This window comes from Mustela erminea, chromosome 8 (genome assembly GCF_009829155.1).
Source record: "Mustela erminea isolate mMusErm1 chromosome 8, mMusErm1.Pri, whole genome shotgun sequence".
In the NCBI taxonomy this organism is placed as follows: Eukaryota; Metazoa; Chordata; class Mammalia; order Carnivora; family Mustelidae; genus Mustela; species Mustela erminea.
This window is the reverse complement of record NC_045621.1, coordinates 102,820,748-102,846,683: the sequence shown is the minus strand read 5'-3', so window position 1 is coordinate 102,846,683 and position 25,936 is coordinate 102,820,748. Positions and strand designations below refer to the sequence as shown.

General features: G+C 47.0%; 2 protein-coding genes and 1 pseudogene across 3 annotated transcripts in view; all 3 read right to left on the bottom strand.

Annotated features, from left to right (window-relative positions):
• Positions 1 to 1,458: 1,458 nt before the first annotated feature.
• TMEM177 (transmembrane protein 177) lies at positions 1,459 to 5,295 on the bottom strand. Its single transcript, XM_032353877.1, has 2 exons — positions 5,227 to 5,295; positions 1,459 to 3,693 (listed from the first exon to the last, which is right to left on the bottom strand). The coding sequence occupies exon 2, from the start codon at positions 3,669 to 3,671 to the stop codon at positions 2,736 to 2,738; it is 936 nt and encodes a 311-aa protein (XP_032209768.1). The 5' UTR covers positions 3,672 to 3,693; positions 5,227 to 5,295; the 3' UTR covers positions 1,459 to 2,735.
• A 4,763-nt stretch (positions 5,296 to 10,058) lies between these two features.
• On the bottom strand, positions 10,059 to 10,159 carry LOC116598035 (annotated as a pseudogene).
• Positions 10,160 to 19,627: 9,468 nt separating this feature from the next.
• Positions 19,628 to 25,936, bottom strand: part of CFAP221 (cilia and flagella associated protein 221) — an 84,172-nt gene continuing 77,863 nt past the window's right edge. The window contains exons 22-24 of one of the 2 annotated variants that reach the window (XM_032353870.1): positions 24,051 to 24,143; positions 21,625 to 21,720; positions 19,628 to 19,847 (exon numbers count right to left, since the gene is read on the bottom strand). In XM_032353870.1, the coding sequence (XP_032209761.1) occupies positions 19,739 to 19,847; positions 21,625 to 21,720; positions 24,051 to 24,143 (298 nt within the window). In that variant the 3' untranslated portion in view covers positions 19,628 to 19,738. The remainder of the gene's footprint in view (positions 19,848 to 21,624; positions 21,721 to 24,050; positions 24,144 to 25,936) is intronic. The other variant, XM_032353871.1, reaches the window with a different exon arrangement.

Sequence of the window (25,936 nt, the reverse complement as noted above, 5' to 3'; positions counted from 1 at the left end):
CATATGCCGGCAGAGGGAAGGGCACGGAGAGCATCTGTGTTACGGTAGCCCTGTCAGTTAGCCTAGTTTGGAATCCTATGGAGGACTGTTCTGGGGTGTTGGGTATCTTTGCATATTCACACTCAGAGAACTGTGAACATGTAGCTGGCGGGGGCGGGGGGGGTACTCAGGAGAATAACGTTCGCCTGGGACACAGGGCAATGCTGATGACTAAGGCATGCAGCTGGCATCTGAGGAAAGATGTGACCTGTACCAGCTAACCCCCTGCCACCTAGCCCATCTATGAAGCCATGGAGCATGTTTTTGAAGCTTTCTGGGCACAAACCGCAAATCCATGTGTGGGGGCACAATATATCATAAAACTTGGAGGTTCCCCTTTTTCCTAAAGCTCATTGGCGGGGTGGCGGCTGGTGGCCCAAGTGGGAATCTGTGCTCTACTGGAAGTGACCATAAGTGTCCTGTGTCCCCCACTGGAACAACAACCCCAGATCCAGGCCAGGGCAGGCTCAGCCCCTGAAGAGTCCCAAGTTGGGATGCCAGGATAGGGTCACATAGGATTCAGATGGCCTTGCCCACGTGCACAGCCAGCCAGACGGTCACAGCTCAGCCTCTAGGGTGCCAGGCCCGGCTGCTGTAGCTTCAGAGCCTTGCTTGCGCCTTCAGCAATGTTATGGAAGGCCTCAGTCCAGAGCAGTAACAAGACCCACCACCCTGCCCTTGCAAACAGTATGTTTCAGTGCAGGGGACGCTGAGTACTATCTGCCAGGTAACTTCTTTACAGTAAGCCCTGAGAGGGGCGGAGAGGTACAGGGCATGGGACAGGCATGAATGGGGAAGGTTCGAAGTCAGGTGGTTGAGTACTCCTGCTGGAGGAGCTCTGAAGACCTGAGACAAGGGCAGGGAGGGAAAGAGCAGCCCAGACCCAGGCACTGAAGGAGGAGGGGGCCAGCAGTGAAGCAACCAAACGGCTCCTGAGGTGAGGCTCCATATAGCGGGGCGGGGGCGGGGCACGCCAGATGGCTAGAGAGGCCATTAGGCCGGGGCTCAGAGAGGTGGCTCTAGCCAGAAAGCTACAGGACACCCACAGAGGGTTGTAGGCAGGATGGAACCCAGTCAGATCTGCATGTCCAAGAGCTGGGAGAGGTGGGGACAATGGTCTGGAGGAACCACCTGGGGAATGCCTGAAGCCATCACCCTGCTCCTGCAGTACTGAAAGGCACTGGCATGGGGATTGGGGAGCAGCTGGAGCTCCTCAAATCCAGACCCCAAGCTACACTTCTCTGGCCAAGATCAGTCACACGTGGCAGCAGCACTTGGATGACAAGCCAAGGGGTCTCCTGCAGTGGCATTTCCCAGAGCGGAGACTTGGCTCACCCACTCAATCACTCATCTGTCCACCTCTGCATCCATCAAGCATGTGCCCACCGCCATCCCGGGATCTGAGAGATGGGGTGTCTGCCCAGGCCGAACACTGGGACCCACATGCTGGTTGAATGGAGCCAGAGCACTGACCTCCAGCCACTGTGACTGACCCAGCAGGAAGACCTGCTACCGCACCCTGCTCACTGCCCACTCGGTCTCCAGCAGGAAGTGCATGCCACAGCCGAGTGGGCTTCCTGGTACTGCCCTGCGCCCTTCCCTGGGTGTGGCCCCGTCTCTTCACCCTGAATTATACCGATGCCAGGCCTGAATGCTTCCATTCTTCCAGGAAAAACACACAATCGGCAATAAAAATACATGAATGGCCAAATGAGTCTGGCTCTCTGGCCACAGCTGCCCTCACCTTTCCTGGGAAGGGGGTCTCCTGTCCAGGGATTAAAAGTGGGGTTTGATCTACCTGCCACCAGGAAGCTTTGAAGGAAATGAACAGAGTAAGGGTGCAGCATTCCCCTGGGCCCCAGGTGCGACACTAGGCTCAGTCCATCTCACCCACCTCCACCCTGCTTCCTTCCTGCCACCCGCCTCGGAACTCCCCAGTTCCTCTCCTCTCCAGGTACTGGCCCCGCTCTGGACTACATCAGCAGGTGCCCTCCCTGCAAGGCCTTGGTTTTGCAATGGCTCGTTCCTTCTTCTTCCTTTGCCCAGAGTTCCTGCCAAGTCTCCCATGCCACAGGTCTTGCCAGGTTCCAGCAACACTTTCTCTCCTTTTCAGGCCAAGGGGTCTGTCTGAGCATGCCATCAGGCCTGGGTAAACCTGCTCTGAATTCCCACCTCAAGCTCCTTCTCCCAGCCTCTTAGGGCCATGCTAGCTTCTCACCTGGGCCTCTAAAGCTTTACTTTCTCCCACGGTGGAAGGAAGTGAGATGAGACCACCAGATGAACTACATGGTGGTTCTCCACCATAGGAAAGTGTTCCCATCCTATAAGCACTTCAGGGGGGAGATGTGGCCTGACTCCCACAGCCTGCTGGAATTCTAAGACCAAGGAGGGACATCCCATTATTGATGGCGTGTCCTCTTGGCCAGGCCCTTTTGTTCATAGCTCACACAACCCCCAAATCCTGTCAGTTGATTTACAAATACCCCCATTTTACAGCGGAGGAAACTGAGGCTCAGATTCAAAAGGGACTTGCCCAAGGTCACTGGAATCATGGACAGGTGTAGAATCTAGGCTGTTTTGTTTCAGAGTCTCTGATTCATTTGACACTGGGTTCTGGGGCCGAAGGCACCAAGAGCCCCCAGAGTCAACGCAGGGTGGTGTCTGCATGAGCCCAGTCCATCCTTGTGATGAGTCCCTCAGGAACGGCCTGCGGTGAGTGCTGCCCTCCACATCTGCAGCACGGAGTCCCGGCGGGTCGTGTAGGGTAAATGTTTGATGCGGAACCAGTGTCTGGGAACGATGTTCCCGCTGGGCGTATACAGCTTCTCTCCGTGACTGCCCAAGACACTACGCAGGGCTACATTGCCCGACAAAATCTTCTCATAGAACTCCACGCCCCCCCGGGCATAGGCTGCAGACAGTGCAGCTGTGCGACGGTCCAGCCAGCCTTCCAGGGCATGAGTGAGAGAGTCCGTGGAGAAGGCGTAGGCCACGAAGCCCACCACTGCTGCCACCAGGTTGAAGGCCGCCCGTAAATTCATGGGGCCTCCGTAGAGCCCCAGTGCATGCTTGGCACCCACGCCCAGGGCCCAGGTTCCAGCTAGACAAGCTGGGGCCGGCAGGGCCTGGAGGGCGGCTGCACCGCTCTCCAGGTATACCACTTCCTTGGCCAAGGCAAACTTCTGGGCCTCGTGGGACAGGGTCAAGGCATCTCTCAGCCGGGCGCCTGCTGGGCTCTGCCAGTTCACTCTTTGTCCGTGCACCACCACTGGGTGATCGCTGTTGGTCAATGTTCTCCCCAGGAAGGTGGCTGGGATGCCCACTACAGCCCCCGCAGGGAGTCGCGGGAAGCCAGCACTCACAGGCTGGAAGGTGAACGTGATGAAAGCTTCGTAGCTATGGCCTGAGGGGACCCCGATGTCCTGGAGCACCTCTTGGAAGAGCCCCCCCAGCTCTGGGGAGAGTGGGGCTGGCTGGCCCTGAGGCCAGTACCTGTACAGCCATTGGATCACGGGATCTGGGAAGAGGTGGTAGGAGATCTGGGCCCCGAACAGCCCTGCACAGGAACCCACCAACAGGCCTGTCCTGTGTCTCTGAACAAATGCTGCAGCCCGCCACAGGAGACCAGCCATGAGTGCTGGCACCGTTGTAAACCTGAGCCAAGAAAAAGAGAATCAGCCAACGGTTCCCTGGGTGAGCTGACTGACTGAACATAGCCCAGGGCCACATCCTTTTGAACAGAGGCAATAGAGGGAGGAGGTTAAGAGCATGAGCTCTCAAGCCAGAGTTCAAATCCAACCTCCATCTCTGTGCACCACCTTCCCCATCAGCCAAACAGGCACCGACAATGGCATCCCTGGGGTGGTAGTGATGAGCCTATGAATGAATGCACATAAAACAGTTGGTCTGGCACAGCAGGAGGCACCCCCTGTGATAATGTTGTGATTGTTAACTTGTATTCCCATGGCTAGGCACGGCATGAAGTACCAACTGCCTCACTCCACTCTTCATCCCACTCTGAAGTCCTATGATCCCTAATTTATAGGTGAAACCTAAATTCAATTTCTTACCTCCTGTATGCTAGACACAATTCTGAGAACAACTGAATCCTCACAACTCCATGACCTAATTATATTGCTCCTATTTTTGAACATTGGAAACTGAGGCAGAGATAGATTAACTGGACGAAACCCCAAAACTAGCCAAGTGGCGAAGTTACAGGCTGAGTGGTGGGTCCCCTCCAAAGTCATATGCTGAAGTCTTAAGCCCCAGTCTCTGAGAATGTAACTGTATTTAGAAATGGGGTCTTTAAAGTGAGGTCATTAGGGTAGGTCCTAATCTAATCTGACTGGTGTCTTTAGGAGAACAGATTAGGACACAGACACTTAGAGAAGAAAGACCATGAGAGCACAAGCCAGAGGTGACCATCTACAAGCCAGTGAGTGTGGTCTCAGAAGAAATGTCATGCTGACACTGTAATCTTGGACTTTGAGCCTCCAGGTCCCGAGAAAATAAAATCCTGCCATCCAGTACTTGTTCTGACAACCCTAGCCAACACAGGCACACAGGCTATCAGAGAGCTTTTTGTTTCAGAAAAAATTTTAATTCTAAATTACAAATATCTACATAAGTAGACAAAACAGCACATTAGCCAGCTTCAACCAACTCATGGCCAATCTTGTTTCCTCTCTTCTCCCACCCACATTCCTCCTCCAACTGGCTTATTTTGAAACACATCCCGGGTGTCCTCTTATTTCATCCATAAATATTTCAGCAAAAATTCATAATTATTTTACTTTGGTTGAAGCTTACTGTCTTCCTGCCTGCTTGTGATAGGTTTAATTAGCACGTAGGTTGCTGCAAACAAGAACGTGGGGGTACCGCCTGGCTTGTTTTCACGAAAATTCCTAAAGGGGCACATCACTTGGGCCTATATTCCCAACTAAGGGACTAAAGCTAGGAAAGCAAGGGTCCGGGACAAAGTCCCGACGCCCCCAGGCCCACCAGCGCCAAGGCCCTGCTCTAGGCTGGGCGAAGAGGTGCTGCGGAAACTTCGCAGAGGGCTCCCCGTTGGGCGTCCCGGCAGCTCGGTGAGCCGCGCAGCTCGACCAAGAAACTGGAGAAGACCCTGGGGAAGGGGCCCGTCCCACTTCCGCGAATCCGCGCGCGCGAGCAACCGGGGCTCACCTGCTCCGCCGCAGCCTGGGCAGCCGCGACCCGTGCGCGGGGCGGGTCTGGCGCAGAGCACGCCGGCCCGCGCTCTGGGGGCGGGGACTACAGGGGGCGGGGACTACAGGGGGCGGGCCGGGAGCAAAGCAGGATCCGGTGGGGGCGGGCCTCCGGGGGGGGCGGGCCTCCGGGGGGGGCGGGCCTCCGGGGGGCGGGCCTCGGGGAGTAGGGACCGTGGCACGCGGACTAGCATCCTGGTGGCTGGTGTCGGAGCACCTTGCGGTGGGGAGGCGAACTGCCACACTCTCGCTTCAGGATGACCAAAGCGGACTAGCGCTTCCTTGTCTGCACTCGAGAGACCGCCTTTAGGAAACAGCGTATCTGCGTGGGTCAGGAGGTGGCTTACGGCTAAGCCCCCATCGGAGCCCCTGCCCACGTGACTACCGGGTCGGTGGCCTTTTCTGTCTGGAAGCGTTCACCGCCAGTAAGCTGCGCTTGAGCTTTAATTTATTACCATAGCAGCTGCCCCTCCAGTTCCTCTCAAATGATCCACACTGTACAGTCCACAGAGCAGCGTCGCGCCTGTCACCTCATCTTCCTAGCAGCGCTCCAGTTAGGTCAGGGATCATCACCCTGCGGGTGGACCAAATCCAGTGCGCAACCCGTTTTTGTAAATAAAGTTTTATTGTAAGACAGTCATGCCCATTTCTTTATAGTTTCCTGTGGCTGCTTTATCCCAGAAGGACAGAGTTGAGCAGCCAGGACAGAGACAGGCTGATACAAAAAGCCTAAAATTGTGACTATCTGGCCCTTACAGAAAAAGTCTGTGGACACATGAAGTACATTATTCCCATTTTACAGATAAAGAAGGGAGGCATTTAGTTTGAGCAGCTCATATGCACCTAGCATGCACCTGAATGGCACAGGACTCCTGCCCCTGTACATTTTCCGCTCCATCTCCTGCCTCCATACAAATTCAGCCTAGTGGGTCTTGCTAATTCTCCCAAATGGGCCTGGCATCTGCATCTGACTCTCTCTTCCATCCAAGCCCTGGAGTAAGAGGGGAAAAGAACTGATCTCCTGGGTGGAAAGGTGAGACTGTGAGGGAAGATGAGATGTTAGGAGATCCAGAAACTTGTGGGCATTGGGGCTTTTGACGTTTAGCAGGCTGTGGACCCTTGAGTCTCCAGACAAGCCACCAGCTCAGCCCTTTCTACAGGGCTCTTGACCAAAAAGGACTAGCTGTAATGTCAGTCAGGACCATACCTGATTCAAGGTGGAGAGACCGTGGGGCTGGTGTTTCCTGTCTCAGGCTTGGCTCAGCAGATCCTTCTGGAGTCATATGTTGGTTCGGCAGAGATAACCATGCTGATACTAGAGAAGAACCGAGATCTGGTGTGGCTGCCCCCAGACTTGGGCTGGTGCCTCAGCTCAGAAGCAGTGCACAGGGAGACTGCAGCCTAGGGAAAGAGAATTTTCTTAGGAGGCAGGGGGCTCTTGCTCTTTTGTAAAGGATGTCACCCCTCCGGATCTCAGTTTCCTCATCTCTAAAGTGAGGATAATATCGGTCTTAAGGTATCCTATTACATCCTAATTGTGAAAGTTTTCTGGATATCCTTATCTATATAACTAAAGACAGTGAGGGCAGGCACTTCAAATCACATGTCCCTGGATGGCATTTGGGGGTCTCCCTTTAATCTTGGCCCTGGAAGTCTGTCATAAAGGGGCCTGTGACCAGATGTAAATCTAGCAATGGTGAACAGCACGGATGCTGGAGCTGGACTGCTTAGGTTAGATCTTGGCTCCATCCCCTACTAGCTGTGTGACTTTAGGCGAGTGAACCTCTCTGGGCCCAGTGTTCTCATTAATAAATTGAGATGAGAGTGGGGTGCCTGGGTGGCTCAGGCAGTTAAGCCACTGCCTTCAGCTCAGGTCATGATCCCAGAGTCCAGGGGCTGAGTCCCGCATCGGGGCTCCCTGCTCAGTGCGGATGTGTGTGTGTGTGTGTGTCTGCTTCTCCCTCTGCCTGTTGCTCCTCCTGCTTGTGCTCTCTCTCTCTCTCTCTGTCTGACAAATAAATAAATAAAATCTTTTTTAAAAAATGAGATGAGAGTACCATCTACCTCCTAGGCTTATTGTGGGGACTCAATGTGTTCATGCATATATAATGCCCAGCACAGTTCAGACCATAGAGCTATTAGCTTGTATTACTGAGATCTGTTTGGGTTCTGAGACTCCACGTCTGGCTGCTCGTTCGTGTCTGTAAATAGTGCTATAACCTGCTTTCATATGTGACCTCAGCTAGATTTGGAATGTGGGAGAGTCCGCAGGGCAAATGATGTGCTTTCTCTATACAAGACAAGGGCATAAAAAAACAATGGAAAGGAGAATGTTATAAAATAAGAGATGTGAAAGACTTAGCAGTTAAATGCAACACGTGGCTTTTGTTGGAATCCTGAATTGATAGTTGACGGTAAAAAAAGAGAGCTTTGAGACCACGGGGAGATCTGAATATGGATTGAGTGTCAGGTGATGTTAGTGAAGTGCTTGTTTTGTTAGGTGGGATGAAACACGAATTTTACGTAAGCCAAAAAGTCCTTGTCGGTTAGAGATGCATAACAAAATGTTGATAGGTGCAATGACATGAGGTCCACTCTTTAGTTCAAAATATTACAGCCCAAACGAAACCACAAGCACCACCGCAAAAACCAGGGTCTGATAGGAAACAACATCAGCAAAATGATGGTAGTTGTTGTAGCTTCCTGATGAGTTTAGGGGAGAGCTCATTATATTGTGCTCTACTTTATGTATGTTTGGAAATTTCCATAATAATTTTTTTTTTTAATGTGTATAAGGAGGTGGTGATTAGAAGGTAGGAGGCTGGAAATGGATGCTTCAGAGGTGGTATCTGTTCGGTGGGCAGGCTCCGGGAGTGCAGGAAGAACGATAGAAATGACCTGCGGCAGTGCAGGAAGAGCATCGGAAATGACCGCTGCCTTGGGGTCTGGCCGCCGCAGGGTCTCACCGTATTCCAGCCCACCTGCCCCCCCTTAACCCTTGACTCTCCCGCCAAAAGGATGTATGCCCAGGTCACGTCACCATAGGTAACCCGATACCTATGCAGGAGACAGATAAAAGACCCCCGTCAACTCCCTCCCAGCGCGACTTCCCCTACTCTGCTTTCCAGAGTTGCGGAACCTCGTCTGAGGGTGCCCACCTCCTCCTGGCACAACTTTCTTGGCTCCCCTTCTCCTGAGCCCTGAAACTTCGCCAGAGAGTGCCTTTAATAAATCTTGCCTTGCGCCTACCTCGCCTGGTGTCGTGTCGTGTTTATCTCGCCTGTAAAACCTTACAGTATCCATATTGGTGATGGCAAGGTCAAGTGTATGAGTGTGGGAGTCCATGACTGTGATGGGGTGGCAGAGATTCCTGAGAACTGAGGCAGTGTTCGAGTCATGTTTTTAAAATTTTCCATATATATATATATATATTTTTTTTTTAAAGATTTTATTTACTTATTTGACACACAGAGAGAGATCCCAAGTAGGCAGAGAGGCAGGTAGAGAGAAAGGGGGAAGCAGGCTCCCCGCTGAGCAGAGAGCCCTATGCAGGGCTCCATCCCAGGACCCTGGGATCATGACCTGAGCCGAAGGCAGAGGCTTTAACCCACTGAGCCACCCAGGTGCCCCTAAAATTTTCCATATTTTAAGAAGTTTTACAATTTGGGAGCCTTGAAAGACTGCCTCTCCTGGGATTAGCTATTTCCTAGAGATAACAAATGACACCCCTCCCCACTTCCACCACAAGCATGCCTTTCATATGGCAAACCAACTAATCCAGAGCCCTTACCCCCCGCCCCCCCACCACCTCCTTCAGCTCTCACACACCAACCCAATATTTTCCCTGTTCTAAATAATCCCAGAGTAAGGTACTGGACAACTAGAGGCCGCCCTGTAAGACCAGAGCCTGCCAAAATTATTCAAACTATCCAATCCTAAACTTCTTCCAAACTCCCCCTGCCTCACCATTCCTCCCCATGGAAACCTCAACAGAGAAAGCTCTGGGCCCTGCTTTCTACTTGCTCCTCCTTCTTCCTGACTGAGCCCAGTACCTCCCCCATTGCCCCACAGGGCATGGCATGTTCCCTCCTCTCAGTCAATGTAAATAGTAAGTACTTCTTTCAGTGGCTAATTTTGACTAAGTATCTCATGTAAGTGGAAACCTGCAGTATTTGTCTCTTTGTGAAGGGGGAATTTAACTGGGCATAACGTCCTCAAGTTTTGTCCATGTTAAAGCATGTGACAGGATCTCCTTTCTCTTGAAGGCTGAAAAATATTCCATTATATGTATGCACCATATTTTGTTTAATACATTCATTGGTTAATAGACATTGATTGTTTCCACCTTTTGACTGTTGTGAATAATGTTGTTATGAATATTGGTGTACAAATTCTCTCTTCAAGACCCCACTTTCAAATCTTTTTACCTAAATTAACATATAATGTATTATTTGTTTCAGGGGTACAGGTCTTCAAATCTTTTATATGAACCCAGAAATGAATTGCTAGATGAAATGACATTTTTTTTTTTTTTTTTTGAGGAACTGCCATGTTGTTTCCCACAAAAGCTATACCATCTACATTCCCATCAACAGTGAGCGAAGGCTCCAATTTTTCTACATCCTCACCAACACTTGCTGTTTTCTGGACATATTGATAGCAGGCATCCTAATGAATGTGAGATAGTATCTCATAGTTTTTATTTGTACTTTCCTAGCCATTAGTGATATTGAGCATCTTTTCATGTGTTTATTGGTCATTCATGTATCTTCTTTGAAGAAATGTCTATTCAAGTGCTTTGTCCACGTTTTGATTTGGTTGTTTTGTTATTGATATTAAACTGATAAGAACAGCGACTACACTTGATCTTAGCCAAAAGGCCAAGAAGCGATGTGTTTTGTTACTGAGTTTTAGGAGTTCTCACTAGACTCTGGATATTGATCCCTTATCAGATATGTGATTTGTAAACATTTTCTCTCATTCTGTTGGTTACCTTTTTACTCTGTGGATATTGTCATTTGATGTTTTTTGAGAAGTTTTAAAATTTTCACCAAGTCCGATTTGTCTATTTTCTCTTGTTGCCTATGCCTTTGGTGTCTGTCATATCCAAAAACCATGGCCAAATCCAGCATCATGAAACATCATGAAGCCCTATCACCATATGGCAACTATGCTTTCTTCTAGAGTTTTACATTTTTAGGTCTTACAATTATGTCTCTGATCCATTTTGAGTTAATTTTTTGTATACCGTGTTAGATAAGGGTCTAATTTTATTCTTTTGCATGTGGATATCTAGTTTGCCCAGCACCATTTGTTGAAAAGAATGTCTTGTCCTCATCGAATGGTCTTGGCACCCATGCCAAAAATCATTTGACTGTATATGTATGAGTTTACTTCTGGACTCTGTATTCTGTTCTATTCTTCTGCCATTATGCTAGTACCATACTGACTTGATAACTGTAGCTTTGTAGTAAGTTTTGAAATCAGGATGTGTGATTCCTTCACTTTGTTCTTCTTTTGCAAGATTGTTTTGGCTATTTAGGGTCTCTTGAGGTTCCCTATGAATTTTAGGATGGTTTTTTTCTATTTCTGTAAAAAAAAAATGACATTGGGATTTTGATAGGGATTGTATTTAATCTGTAGATTGCTTTAGATAGCACCGACATCTTAACAAGATGAAATCTTTCAATTCATGTACATGGAATGTGTTCCCATTTATTTATATCTAATTAAATTTCTTTCAGCGTTTTATAGTTTTCATTATGTCTTTCACCTTTTTAGTTAATTCCTAAGTACTTTGTTCTTTTTGTTGCTATTGTAAATGGAAGTATTTTCATAATGTCCTTTTCAGATTGTTTATTGTTAGTGCATAGCAACTGAAATTTATGTTTTGACTTTGTATCCTGCTACTGTGCTAAATTCGTTTACCAACTCTGACAGGTTTTTCTTGGTGTGGAATCTTTAGGGGTTTTAACATATAAGATCATATCATCTATGAGCAGAGATAATTTTACTTCTTCCTTTCCAATTGGATGCTTTTTCTTTCCTTGCCTAACTGAATTGCTCTGGATAGAACTTCTAGTACTATGTTAAAGATAGTGAAAGCAGGCATTCATGTCTTTTTCTGGATCTTAGAGGAAAAGCTTTCAGTCTCTCATTGAGTATGATGTTTGCTGTGGGTTTTTCATATGGCTTTTTATTGCATAGAGGCAGTTTACTTCTGTTCCTGGTTTGTCGAGTGTAGGAGTACTGGCAACGCTGACTCCATCTTTGGCCTTCCATCTTGGTATAGATGATGTCACTTGAGAGAATGAGTAGCGAGCCCGTTGGGCACACAGGTGGCACCACTTCAGATAACTACCCTGGGACCTCACCACCATGCCCCTCGCTTTATAAGAGCTGTGGGTTGCAGTCAGGACCTGGCAGGGAGTGGGTGGAGGATAAAAGCTTGGTACCACCTGGAGTGGTCGTGGCAGCCAGGTCTCTGGAGGCCCGTCCATCGTTACCGGCAGGTAAGTGGTATGGAGCAGCTTGCTTTGTGTTTTGTTGTTAAAAGTGCCTTCTCAGTCTAGAGGATACATTACTGACTCTCTTCCACCTTCTAATAATTGAGTGTTTTTTTCATGTAAGTGTGTTAAATCTTGTCAAATTTTGCTTTGGTTGAGATGATCATTGCCTTTTTTGCTTTATTTTGTGAACATGGTGTATTATGTTGATTTATTTTTGTATGTTGAGCTGTCCTTGCATTGCAGGAATAAATCCCATTCAGTCATGGTGTATAATCCTTTTAAATGTGGTGCCGAATGAGGGCTTTTGCATCAGTGTTCATAAGGGATATTTGCTGAATTTTCCTTGTCGTATCTTTGTCTGGCTTTGGTATTGGGGTAATGCTGACCCTCACAATGAGTTAGGAAGTGTTCTTCCTTTTCAATTTTTTGGCAAAAGTTTGAGAAAGATTGGTATTATCTCTTCTTTAAATATTTGGTAGGATGCACCATTGAAACCATCAACTCTGGAACTTTTCTTTGTCGGGAGATTCAATGTCCTTACTTGGTACTGATCTTCTCAACTTCTCCATTTCTTCATGAAAAAAACTTCTGTGGGGCCTTTTGGGCATGATAGGAATACTTAAAAGTAGCTTGTGTCTTAATTATTATTGGTTAAAATAGCAAGCTTAAATATCCCATGTCTTCTAAACCTAGAACCTCAATTTACAAATACTATCTTATTAATAAACCCAGTACTTTTTAATATATAAAATAAGAATTTTTTCTACTTGTTCTTTGATTAAGTTTCAATTAACTACAGGCTTTACATATTAAATCTTCCTTAATTATACCACACCAGTCCTGTACTTAATTGATCAAATTCCCTTAGACATTTCAAAGCACATTTTCAAATTTAATTTAGCTAATTCTTTTAAATGTACTACCCCCAAAATGTAGCCTTTCAAATCTAATAAGCAAAATCTTTCTACACCCTTAAGCAACTCTTGTAAATCTAATAAAACAGTCACATAAATGTAACAGATACTCTGACGTGTTTTAAACCTCTTAAACTGAAGTATGTAGGAAACTGTGCGATGAAACTTGTTATTACAGATGACCTGACCAGGACGAGAGTATCAATTGAGGGAGAATCTTTTATTCACCCTGACATGACAAATGTGGTCTCCCAACCCAGGGACACAGAACCATCCTGTCGAGTCATTCCACACTGCTGTGTTCTGGGCTGATCTTTGAGTGGTATATTCTTGTCAAGGTTGGGCTCAGAGTGATTTCCCAGACGACTGAACATGAGTTTGTTTTTATTAGGTTGAGTCTCTGTGTGGATAGTCAGAGTTTCCAAATCTATGTGTGTGTGTGTGTGTGTGTGTGTGTGTGTGTGTGTTCTTTTTTTAAAAGATTTATTTATTTAGAGGTGCCTGGGTGGCTTAGTAAATGAAGCTCAGGTCATGATCCCAGGGTCTCTGGGATAGAGCTCTACATCTGGCTCTCTGCTCAGCCGGATGTCTGTTTCTTCCTCTCCCTCTGCCCTTCCCCTGACTTGTGCTCTTTCTCTCTTTCGAATAAATAAATAAATAATAAAGTCTTAAAAAGGATTTTATTTATTTATTTGAGAGAGAAAGGAGGGGGTAAGGGAGAGGGAAAGAGAATCTCAAGCAGACTCCATGCTGAGCTGGGAGCCCAGCATGGGACCTGATTCCACAACCCTGAGATCATGACCCAAACTGAAACCAAGAGTCAGATGCTCAACCAACAGAGCCATGGAGGCGCCCCTGTGGTTTTAAAAATTTTTTAGTAGTAAATCTTCCATAATTTTTCATTGTTTGAGTAGAATGGATGAAGTTCTGAATCCCCTGCCAGGATTCCCATTATATCTTTTAGCTGTTTGACTTGCAATGATGAAATTTTGACATTGACCAAAGCTTGAATATAGTATACACCCAGTTTGGCTTTGTTAACATACTGTAAACATCATTAAGAGGTTGTTTTGGTTAAAACAACCTTTTCTTTTCTTTTTCCTTTTTTTTTCTTCTTTTCTTTCTTTTTTTTTTTTTTTAGTTGCCTCATATGGTTGTGCAGAGAACTACTGCTTTCTTTCTAATGTCATAATTGTCATAGTTTGCTCAGTGGGAGTGCTTTTAACCAGCTCCTTTATCCCTTAATTGCCCTGGATAATTTTGGAGGCAAACTTTCTGGCAACAAAGTGATGCTCCAGGGGCACCTGGGTGGCACAGTGGGTTAAAGCCTCTGCCTTCGGCTTGCGTCATGATCCCAGGGTCCTGGGATTGAGCCCTGGGTCAGGCCCTTTGCTCAGCAGGGGCATGGATGGTAGAAGGTGGAAAGGGGAATTGAGGAAGGCAGGGAGGCAGGTAAGGACTCAGCTTCCCTCCCTTGCCAAATAAATATTGAGAGCTAATAATAGCTAATATTTACTGTGCACTCTATCATCAGAATCATCTCATTTAACTCCACAACCACTCTGTAAAGTTAATATTGCCATTTTCCCCACTTAATAAAAGGCAAGGAGATTGCACAAACTTGCTATATTTTAGAGATACACCCGTATTTATCTGGGTGGGGCTAGTGGAGGTTCTATATCCTTCTGATTCTGATGTTCTAGATTCAAAATTCATCTATTATCTTCAACTCCTATTTTTTTCCATAGTGAATACACTGTATAAACACATGTCCATGAGAATGTAAATGGATATTAGACCCATAGTTTTCATATTTCTTTCGTATTCTGGGATCCAACAAACATTTATTGAGAGTCTATGTTGTGCCAAACATCTTGATTTGTGCTGGGGACACATAAATGTGGCCACTGCCCTTGTGGGGTAAATGTATTGTCTGGTTTCTTTAGATCCAAACTGATTTTAGAGCTAGAAAATTTGCTAGTTTGTGCTTTTTCCATATTACATATTTTTTTTTAACTTATTTATTTGACAGAGAGAGATCACAAGTAGGCAGAGAGGCATGCAGAGAGAGAGGAGGAAGCAGGCTCCCTGCTGAGCAGAGAGCCTGATGCGAGACTGGATCCCTGGACCCTGAGATCATGACCTGAGCCGAATGCAGCGGCTTAACCCACTGAGCCACCCAGGCGCCCCATATTACATATTTTAAAGAATAATTAAGTGAAACATAAATATCATTTAAAAAGAATTTTATTGATTTATTTGAGTGAGAGAGAGAGAGAGAGAACACAAACAGGGAAGAGAGGGAGAGGGAGAGTGAAAAGCAGACTCCCCCACTGAATGTGGAGTCCGATGTGGGACTTGATCCCAGGATCCTGGGATCATAACTTGAGCTGAAAGCAGACACTTAACCATCTGAGCTACCCGGGTGCCCCTAAATATCATTATTTGACACTTAGAAACCCAAAACCTAAATATTTAAATAAAAAGTAAAGATATATAAAACTATAAAATTTCCATTTCCATTGATTTTTTTCGTGTGGTAGAGAGAAACATGGGTTCAGAATTAGGCAGCCTGGGTTCTGCCCAAACCTGGTTCTTTTGTTAATTGGGCAAGTCCATGAACCTCTTTGGGCCTCAGTTTCCCTATATATGTCACGAGGATAACAGCCAGTCTGTGTGTCTCAGAACATTGTGAGGATCATTAAGAAAATACTTGACAAGCTGAAAGTCCTAAAAGAGGAAGCAATTGTAATTACTTGTAAAATGAACTATTGAATTATCCTGAGGTTTTGTGGTTTAAAATTTCTCCGGCTTGAGAGAGAGAGCTGAGATAATCTGAGTGAACACAAGAGAGAAAGAGCTGGCAGGTCTTGAGAGACCACTGTTTAGCCCTGAGCTCCTCACTCATGCAGTCAACCTTTGACTGTGTCCACCATCCCGATAGGACCAGGCTGAGCCCACAAGGAAGCCCCCAAACTTCATGTGGTTCAGTGACTCCACTGAAGCAACTTTTTCTATGGAACTGATCATGGAAGACAATACAAAGAAGGCTTTCTTGCCTTTTCCCATCTAAAAGTGGTCTGAAAAAAGGAAGAAAAGCGCATACAATATTAAATTTTTGGAAACTGGTTTCCTGGAAGAAATCGTAGGCTACAGTGTACTGGGAAGGCAGACAAGGCCTTTCTTAAGGCATCCACCAGGTGGCGCCAGATCCCCAACACAGTCACAGAATCCTCTAGAGGGTCGTAAAATCACCCTTGGAAGGCACGGAAAGAAACGAAATAAATTGGCCCTTGTTTATAGGTGGGGGAACAGAGATAGGTGTAAATAGATGCACTGACAGGAGCCCAGGTTCAAAGCCATGTAACAAGCCATGAGCAGCAGGAATGTTCACCTAAATACTACAGCGCTGGGGGCCCAGGAAGGAAGGGGGAAGGAGTAGGTGGATCTAGCGGGGGGCTCACTGAGTGCGGGCTGGACGCGTGGGACGAAGCAAGGTTGACAAAGTGGTGTTGAGTCTGGATGATGAGGGCAGCGATTCCCTGGAGCAGCAAGGCCGGGCCCCTCCCTCCTCCGTAGTGGCAGACAATGAGGTAGGCAGAGGAAAGATTTAACCCCTACTTGAGAGGCGCGGTGTGCGGGGGAACCGAAGGCCAGGGGGCCGGGGGAGTCTGAACTGGGGCTGGAAGGCTGGAAGGGGGTGGAACAGCCCCTCAGGAACAGCAAGGGCCCAGGTGCAGGGTGTGCTCCAGCGGGCTGTGTTTGGGGAACTGCTGAGAGGTCTGAGTGAGGAGGAGGAATGCAGGGCGGGAAAGTAAGGTTTTCAGCCCTACAGAGGTTTATGAGAATTACCGATTCGTAGGATAAACCAGAAACTAAAGAGCCTGGTTACCTACAAGGGTGGGTATGAACAGGGTAGTAAGATGAGGAGGAACGGGCCCTTCCCCGAGCACCTCTTTCGTGTGGCTGTGAGAACCACGGGAATGTTGTGCGAACCCTGTACCCATCCTAAATATAAACGAATAATTAAACCCAACTAGGATGTTTGGGAACCAGAGATGGAATAGAAACAGGAACAGATGAACCTAACTGCATCCCAAATGCATGGCAGAACCACATGGACATGCGTGGAAGGGAAAAAAGAGCCGAAACTTTGGAAAATTGTATTTTTATTGAACTCTGTAATGCTAATGACAACAAGAAGGCAAATACTGTCATCTAGTCAAAACATGGGTTTCGGGCACCTGAGTGGCTCAGTTGGTTAGGCCACTGCCTTCTGCTCAGGTCTTGATCCTGGAGTCCTGGGATGGAGTCCCATAACAGGCTTCCCCTGCCCTGCAGGGAGCCTGCTTCTGCCTCGCCCTCTGCTTCTTCCCCTGCTTGTGCTCTCTCTCTCTGTCAAATAAATAAATTAAATATTAAAAAACAAACAAACTAAAAAAAAAAAACAAACCAACAACATGGGTTTCTCACAGGAGATAGGTGAACAATTGGGCCATCCCTTCACGGATGTGCTAAAAGTGAACAAATAAACATACTGTAGATAATGAGAATGGGGTTAATCACTGTAGGGGGAGGGTTACAAAGGAATTAAAAGGAAGGCTGAAACAAACTGGTGATTAGATTCATAAGTCTCAGAATCAATTCATGTTCTTTTTTTTTATATAGTATTTTTTTTAAAGATTTTTATTTATCTATTTATTTGTCAGAGAGAGAGAAAGATATCATAAGTAGGCAGAGAGACAGGCGGTGGGGGGGAAGCAGGCTCCCCACTGAGCAGAGAGTCCATGCGGGGCTCGATCCCAGGACCCTGAGATCATGACCTGAGCTGAAGGCAGAGGCTTTAATTCACTGAGCCACCCAGGTGCCCTTCAATTCATGTTCTTGATAGATGTGGAGAGTGAGCTACAGAGCTATGTATGTGTGGGTTGGTAAAAATACGGAGGTGTTTCAGCTCTGTCCACCGAGAGAGCCTGGAAACAGAGACCCAGGAACAATGAACACCCAGGGGTTGTCTCTGAGCATCCTTCATAACAACATCAATAAAAGGAGTTAGGGCTAGAAATAGTTGACTTCAGGGCTGAGGCTGAGAAAATATAAGATGAACCTGGAATTTTTTTTTTAAGATTTATTAATTTATTTTAAGAGAGAAAAAGAGTGCGCAGTGGTGGGGGAGGGCAGGGGTAGAGGAAGAGGGAGAAAGAATCTTAAGCAGACTCCACACCGAGCGCGGAGCCCGATGCCGGTCTGGATCCCAGGACCCTGGCATCAGGACCTGAGCTGAAGGCAGAACCTATTTTTTTAAAAAAAATATTTTATTTATTTATTTGACAGAGAGATAAAGTGAGAGAAGGAACACAGCAGGGGGAATTGGAGAGGGAGAAGCAAGCTTCCTGCTGAGCAAGATGTGCAATATGGGGTTTGATTCTAGAGCCCTGGGATCGTGACCTGGGTGGAAGTTAGATGCTTAATGGCTGAGCCACCCAGGCGCCCCTACATTAGTCTTTCTTTGTAGCACTTCTCATACCCTGATTTTATACCACAAATGTAAAATCTGTTTTTTGTTGATGGTGTGTCCCCTTTGTCACAGGGCAGGCTTGGGGTAGTATCGCTTGCTGGACCTGGATCCAGGCCCAGCTCTTGGATGGCCCTCAGCAAATCTCTTGTATTTTGTGTGTCTTGTGTGTATTTTGTGTGTACATCCTTGTGTGTGTGTGTGTGCGTGTGTGCCATACCCCAGGCCACTCTTCCCTCCTCCACCTGGAGAACCACTATTTGTCCAGCTGTGATGGCCGAGCCTCTGTCCCCACAGCAGACAGGCATCCTGCTGAAAGCAGACTGCAGGACACCGAGCTGGGGCAGTCAAAGGCCTGGGCTCCTTAGCAGGTCATCAGGACCAGCCCCTTGGGCTGAGTAGGACTCCCCAGGGTGCTTGGCCTTATCCTGGAAGAAAAAAGGACCCCCTGGAAGGCGAGTGTGATCTTCCTGTTTTGGTGGGATGGGAGATACGAATTGTGATCTCTGAACAGTAAAAGTAATGTGACCTCCTTGTGTTCCTTAAGCAGACGAGGCAGGATAATTTGGTAGCTTAAGACAGGAGGAGAAGGTGGCAGTTCTGTTGTGGGTCTGTTGTGGGTGATTGGAGAATGAAGACTCTGGTGTCCTCAGGCAGAGGCAGGCAGTGTCCCTGTCTCCCACTGCCCCTCCTGCCCAGCACGGCTGATGTCGCCAGAGTTCTGGGCGCCTGAAGACTCCCTCCCTGATTCTGCCCAGCCTCGAAGTCACACAGGCCTTGTGGGTTTTCACCAGCTTGACAGGTCCCCTGGCTCCTGGGACCCTTGGGATTCCCTTCCCTGGGAGGATGTGTGGACTTGAAGAGCTGGCCCGCAACAGGGGGCCTGGCATGCGGCAGACTCCAGGGAAAAAGGAACTGTTGTCCTCGTTTGGAAAGCCTGCCTCACACCTCACACACGACTCCCACATCACCTACTGCCTCTCCTCCTCAGGCAGCCAGCCCGGCATGCACTTGCACAGCATCTCTCCCAAGACTGCTAGGTGCGGAACGCTGTTGGCAGATTTGGCAAATACAAATGTAGGACAAGCTTGTGCCCTTGCATAGATGCCTGGGAAGTGAGTGTCCTCACCAAGGCTGGGACGCTCAGGGGCAAGGGGCGGCTTCCATGCAGAGGTGAGAGAGCAGACCCGCTCCACACACACCTTTCTCTGCCCTCTCCCCGCCCACCTAGCCCCCCTCCCAGCACCACACCACGTGCAGAAGGCTTTGGGGCTCTCCACATGGTAGGTGGCCTGTGGCTTGCTCCAGAAGTCTTCGTGCCAGCATTGAATTTTTGCACCAAGGAGCTTTCCAACACTGCCATCCCACTGGTGACGTCTTATCTTTCAAAAGAAAAATGATTACTTACAAATATATACATCATCCACCTTTCAATTTTATTCTCTAGAGAGTTTAACTCCTCAAATGACCGGAACGTCAATGGACACAGTGACCAGCAGAAAGCCAATGAGAGGAACTGACCTCTTGGGGGTTTTATCCTAGAATCAGGTACGAGTTGAGAGCTTTGCCTCGTAGAATCTTCATCTCCTCCAGCATCTTTTCTCCTGGCTTCTCTGTAGGTTGTGCTTGCTCTTTGATCTCTCTGTACATCAAACACCCGACAGGGACACATGAGGGCGCTTGGTAGCAGCTCAGGTTGCCCACCCACACCCAGAAGCTGGCTCAGGGTCACAGGAATAGTGAAGCCTGGAGGACTTTTTTTTTTTTTAAAGATTTTATTTATTTATCTGTGAGAGAGAAAGGGCACGTGAGCACAAGCAGGGGGAGGGGCAGAAGGAGAGGGAGAAGCAGGCTTCCTGGTGAGCAGGGAGACCAATGTAGGACTTGATCCCAGAACTCTGGGATCATGACCTGAGCCGAAGGCAGATGTTTAACCAATTGAGCCACCCAGGCACCCCTGGGGACTTGTTTTATGTTTTTATAGAGAATTGATATCACATATATCTATTTCAAACTATGTTTGATGATAATTTTGTTACTAGTGAAAACACTTGGCTGGTAAGTGATTCAAACCTGGCTTCTGATTTCAGCTCCATGAGCTTCTTAGTGTGGCCAAGTTCTGTAACTCAGGCTCTGCTTCCAGATGGACAGACAGTGGTAGTTCCCATCTGCCAGTGTTGTCAAGAAGGTGAAAGGAGAAATCACTCACATGATGTCTTCTAAAGGTTCAGTCAGCATTCGTTGCTGCTTCATGTTTATGAATAAGGTAGGCCTGTAACATGTCTGACTCTGACAGTGGCTCCAGAAGTTGGGGGAGTCAGGGGGCGGGTTCTGTACCTGGATCAGGTGGCTGCTAATGTGGAGCCCAGCCCTTTGCTGGGTGTGGCAAGGGGGTTTCTGGTAGAATATTCCAAATATCTGGGAAGGAACTGAGGAGTGCCTTTGGTTGGAAGGACAGATGTCTTAAGACTGTGAAGTCAGCTCTATGATCCGCCTAGATAGAATACAGTATAAACTCAAGTGCTTCTGGAACGTTTTCTAAACAGGGTGAAATGTAAAGTTCTGGCAAATGTCTGGCAGTTTAGAAAAAGCAGAAATACCTGAAAATGAAGAATTAAAATGTTCCCTTGGGGCACCTGGGTGGCTCAGTTGGGTAAGCGTCTGCCTTTGGCTGAGGTCATGATCTGGGAGTTCTGGGATGGAGCCCCACGCCAGGCTCCCTCATCAGTGGAGAGCCTGCTTCTCTGGCTGTCCCTCACCTGCTCATGTTTCTCTCTCTCTATCTCTCTCTCGCTCTCAGATAAATATACAATTTAAAAAAAAGAGAAACCAATTTTTTGAGGGATAATGATGACGTGTTTGCTCTCCGGCCCCTGAGGGAGAGGCGAAGGGAAGCGCTCACGTTTGCCAAACACCCAGTTCACATCAAGCTACTGGCTGGCCGTCCTTGCACTGGTGTCTCATTTACTCCTCACACTTGTGAGGCCTGTGAGGGAGACTTTATTTCCTGCATGGCGCACATGAGGACACCGCAACTCAGTTAACTGAGGTGTCAGAAACGTGGCTGGAGAGCTCGCACGGCATAAATGGTGGGGCTGAGCCTCGGCCACGGGTCTCCTCCGGCTCCAGAGCCCGGGTTCCTGATGCTGGATGAGACTCGTTCAGTTATCAATAACAAACTCACCTCTGAAATTAGATGATAAGCAAATGGAAAAACTGGGTCCAGTTCTTAAATGTTTACCTGCCAACCACACGTGACAGACCATAATTGTGCATCAAATAAGATAGACACACCCCTCTCTCTTTTTTAAGCCTGAGGTATTTAGGTTCAGATGACGTGACAATTCCTGTCCTTCATGGAGGACCAATTCTAGCAGAAGGCTGCCTCTTCCTAAGGAAGGCATAAAGCATCCACTTACTTCTCCTTTTTGGGGTCCTTGTGGTCCAACATAGGGAATTCTGCTTCGATCATTTCCGGAGTCAGCAGAACTTCTATATTCTGTTCGCAGAGCTCACTGAAAAGGAAGAACATGCTTAGCTGGAAAGGGTTTTCCTTCCCCAAATAAAGTAGAGAAATATTGTGATCATTTAAGAATTATGCAATTCTTTTGGCTTTCAGTGTTAGTTCTACCCACTTTTGTTGAGTCTATGTTAAAAGAAGCATAAGGCTGATAAACTGCTTTGACCTACAATGGTAGGAATCATAACCAGAGAGTAAAAAGCAATTTTTAAAGTGGGGTTGTAGAATTCATATTCTCTGCAAGTGCATGTGGTATATTTACCAATACTGACCATATCTTGGACTGTAAAGAAAGCCTGAATGATTTCAATCTTTTTGAAATCATTCATAGTATGTTCTCTGGCCACCATGAAATTTAAATAGAAAGTGATAGTGAAGAGATCACTATCTTCTTCACTAAAAAAACCCAAAAAACCTACAACTGCTTTAATATAATTTTAATATATTTAAGTAATATATTTCCAAATAAACTATTGGTAAAAGAAGAAATTAAAGGGCTTGAGGTGACTTTTGTCTTGTGGTCTGCTATCTGCTGGAATGGGGGTCTGCAAGCTTTTCAGTAGAGGGCTTTGTAGGTCATATAGTCTCTTTTGTAACTACTCAGCTCTGCTTTTGTAGCATGAAAGGAACCAAAAGAAATAATACATGAATGGGTGTGGTTATGTTACAATAAAACTTTATTTACAAAAATAAGTGGCAGACCAGAGTCAGCCATGGGCCATAGTTTGCTGACCCCTGGCCTGATGGTTAAAGCGTGGTTGCTGCATGTGTGGGTTCTAGCTGGAGGAAAGTAGAGAGAGAGAGACCATGGAGGAGATACACTCACTCCTTCAGTGGTCATGGTCAGAAGTGGAATATCTCCCATCTCGCATTCCCTGGGCTAGGGCCTTGCCAAATGGGTGAATTTATTGCAAGGGAGGCTGGGAAATGTCACTACTACTTTCAACAACCCTATTACTTTAGAAAAAGAGAAGGGATTTTTTGATAATGGCTCAGTTAAGAGAAATGCTTCCAAGATCAACCAAGTCTTCAAAGTTTGGAATTAAAAGCAGGTGCACAGGGGTGCCTGGGTGGCTAGGTTGGTTGAGCATCTGTCTTTGGCTCAGGTTGTGATCCCAGGGTCCTGGGATCAAGCCTGCCTCTCCCTCTCCCTCTGTAGCTCCCCCTGCTTGTGCTCTCTCTCTCTCTCTCTCTCTGTGTCAAACAAATAAAATTTAAAAAGGGGGGGGCAGGAACACCATTCAGCCATGATACCCTGAAGTGGCATAGCAAGGTTCCATTATGGAAAGTACCCTTGGAAGGCACAGACACTGTTCCAGTCCCCTGTGACTGAAGACTAATGATTGCTAAGCAGCCGCATGTTGGTGCTCTGCAAGAATCAATTTCCTGTGAGTAGTTTCCTGTCTCTAAGGTGGGGATAACAGCAAGACCTCATCGTGGGGAGTAAATGAGACTGCGGGCAAAGCCCTGTGCTGAAGTGCTTGGTAAATGTTGTGATTGTCATCAGCATCAGCATTATCTCCTGCAACTCTGACAACTTGCAGGAAATAGGTTCTACTATTATCATTTCAAAGATGGGGGAACTCGGTCACGATGGTTCCCACATCAGTGCCAAGTGGAGGAGGGGTCAGCTAAGCTGCGGCCTGCTGGGCGCCACAGCCCTGCCAGACAGGACATACTCCTCTGAACCTCACACAGATGGGTACCATCCGTCCAGGCTCCAGCATCCTCACCAGTGTCCTCACCAATGTCCTTGCGCAGTGGCTCCAGTAGAAGGCGCTCCCACCTTCCCCGGTTTGGAGCTTCAAATGCTCAGGTATTGCCAAGTGTCACCGCACGTGGACAAGTCTTAGCCCCGGAGAGAAACCTCAGATATTTAGGATTTCACTAATTGATGATTTACATGGACAGATGCTGAAATCAGCACAACAGGAGATTCGAGGCTGTTGGATGCTCACCAGTAAAATGAAACATGAGCACCTCGGTTTGGGGTCTATAGTTTTTTATGCCTCTCCAAATCGTACTCTTTTTCAAGGACTAACCCAAGTGCATGTGACCATGAAGCCTTCCCAGCCCACTGAGCACCACCTCTGCTCTCCCCTCCCTGGAGCTCCCTCCCATCAGTGAATGTGAGGCTGCAGAGACCATCTACTCCACACCACTAACTCAGCCTGCCATCTCCTAGTTAGGGCTCTGGCTGCGTGTGTTAGCCCTAACTCATCTGGGTTGCAGATCTGGGCACCATGTGCTCTTTTGAAATCTCTCGAAGCACCTGGTGCATTTTGGTAGAACAGACTACACTAGAAAGCAAAGGTGAGAAAGTACCGTTCAGCCGTTTCCAGTCTATCTTCTTCTGGTAGGGCATCGAGAACGGCAGGGACATTTTCCGGAAGCATGACTAGGTTGAAGGAATCACAGCTGTGGAAGAACCGCACAGGCAGGGGAGGATAAATGCTCACATTCGCAGTCTTGGGAGCTTTACACCATGTGCTAAAGTGCTTGTACTTTCCTACTGGGCAGGACATTCCCCTTCTGTCCCTCACTCCTGAAAACCCACTTGTGTTTGCCTATGGACAAAGGCAGCGTGTGTGATAGGTACTGTTCAAACTCTAGAGCATGTGGCCAAGTAAGCCATTTTCTGGGGTTTAGGAACAGAACTTTCAAGTTAGTAGTGTCTAATATTATTTCTTGGAGGGCACAGGGCGTACTGGGACCGTTCACTTTTCTTAACAGTTTCCCCTCAACTTTACAGTCTTCCTTAGTTGTTCCATTCCATTTCAAACCTTCCTCCCCACCCCCAGATATATTATTTGGTATTATAGATTTAGAGCTTTCTATAAAATCCTGAGAATAGAGCACATTAAGATAATTAAAATAGGTAGAATAAATATGATTAGTTTAGAAATTGGCAGCAAACTTCTGTTTCAAGATGGTAGAACAAGCATTTGCTTTTTTTGGTCTCAACTACTTAAAAACTTCTATTTTTAAAAACTTTATTTATTGGTTTTTAATTTTTTAGAGAGAGAGAGAATGAGCCAGGAGGGGCAGAGGGAGAGCAAGAGAGGGAATCTTAAGCAGGCTCCCTGCTCAGCACAGAGCTCCATCCCATGACCCTGACATCATGACTTGAGTGGAAATCAAGAGTCGGATGCTTGTCCAACTGAGCCACCCAGGTGCCCCCACTTATGACGTTTTAAAGGAATAAAAAATTGAACACATGACAAAGAAGAAGAGGAGAAAAAACCTACATGGATAAGAGTTTTCAACAGTTTTCTGGACTAAATTTTGGAAGCTGGGTAGAGCGTTGTCTCATGAAGAAGAGTACATAGTGACAGACAGTAGAACACATAGGAAGGAAATGGAGTTTCCCCCAGATCCTAGAAAGATTGTGAGTGGAGGTTAAGGCAGGAGGCAGATGCAGAAAACAAGGGGTTTTGGCTTGTGCACATGTATCTTTGATGGGGCACCTGGGTGGCTGAATCAGTTAGGCATTGGCCTTTGGCTCAGGTCATGATCCCAGGGTCCTGGGATCAAATTCCACCTCCAGCTCCCTGCTCAGCAGAGAGTCCGCTTGTCCCTGTTCCTCTGCCTCCGCCCGCCCCCCACTCCCGGCCCCAGCTCGGGCTCTCTCTTGCTTACTCTCTCTCAAAAAAATAAAATCTTAAAAAAAAAAAGCATGTTATTGTTCTACCTATTACTTAAAAAAAGATTATATCAATAAGAGAAGGGAGGGAAAACCCCCAAATTGAAAGCAAACTGACGCGAATATTTCACATGAATTCCATGATCATGGTGGAAGGAAAGAAAGAAAGAGGAAGAGAAGGAGAAAGAAAGAAAGAAAGAAAGAAAGAGAGGAAAGAGGGAAGAAAGGAGGGAGGAAGGAAAGAAAGAACAAGGAAAAAAAAAGCATTAATCCAGGAAACTTATAAATACTGTATTTGACTGTATAGTCATAGATTTGGCGGGATGTACAATAAACTTGGGGGAACCTGCAAACAAACCTGACCTCTATTTATCATGCTTGTTCATTAACATGGGGATAGGTGAGACAATTGTGAAACTATTTTGGACTTCTATGAAATTGATTAATGAGTAAATGCATTAGGAGCCAGGGATCTCACAGTGGAAGAAGGGACATACAAACACAGAATGGGGGAAAGCAGGCAGTAGCTTTACGGATGCAGGCTAGAATTGTAAGCACCGGTGTGAAT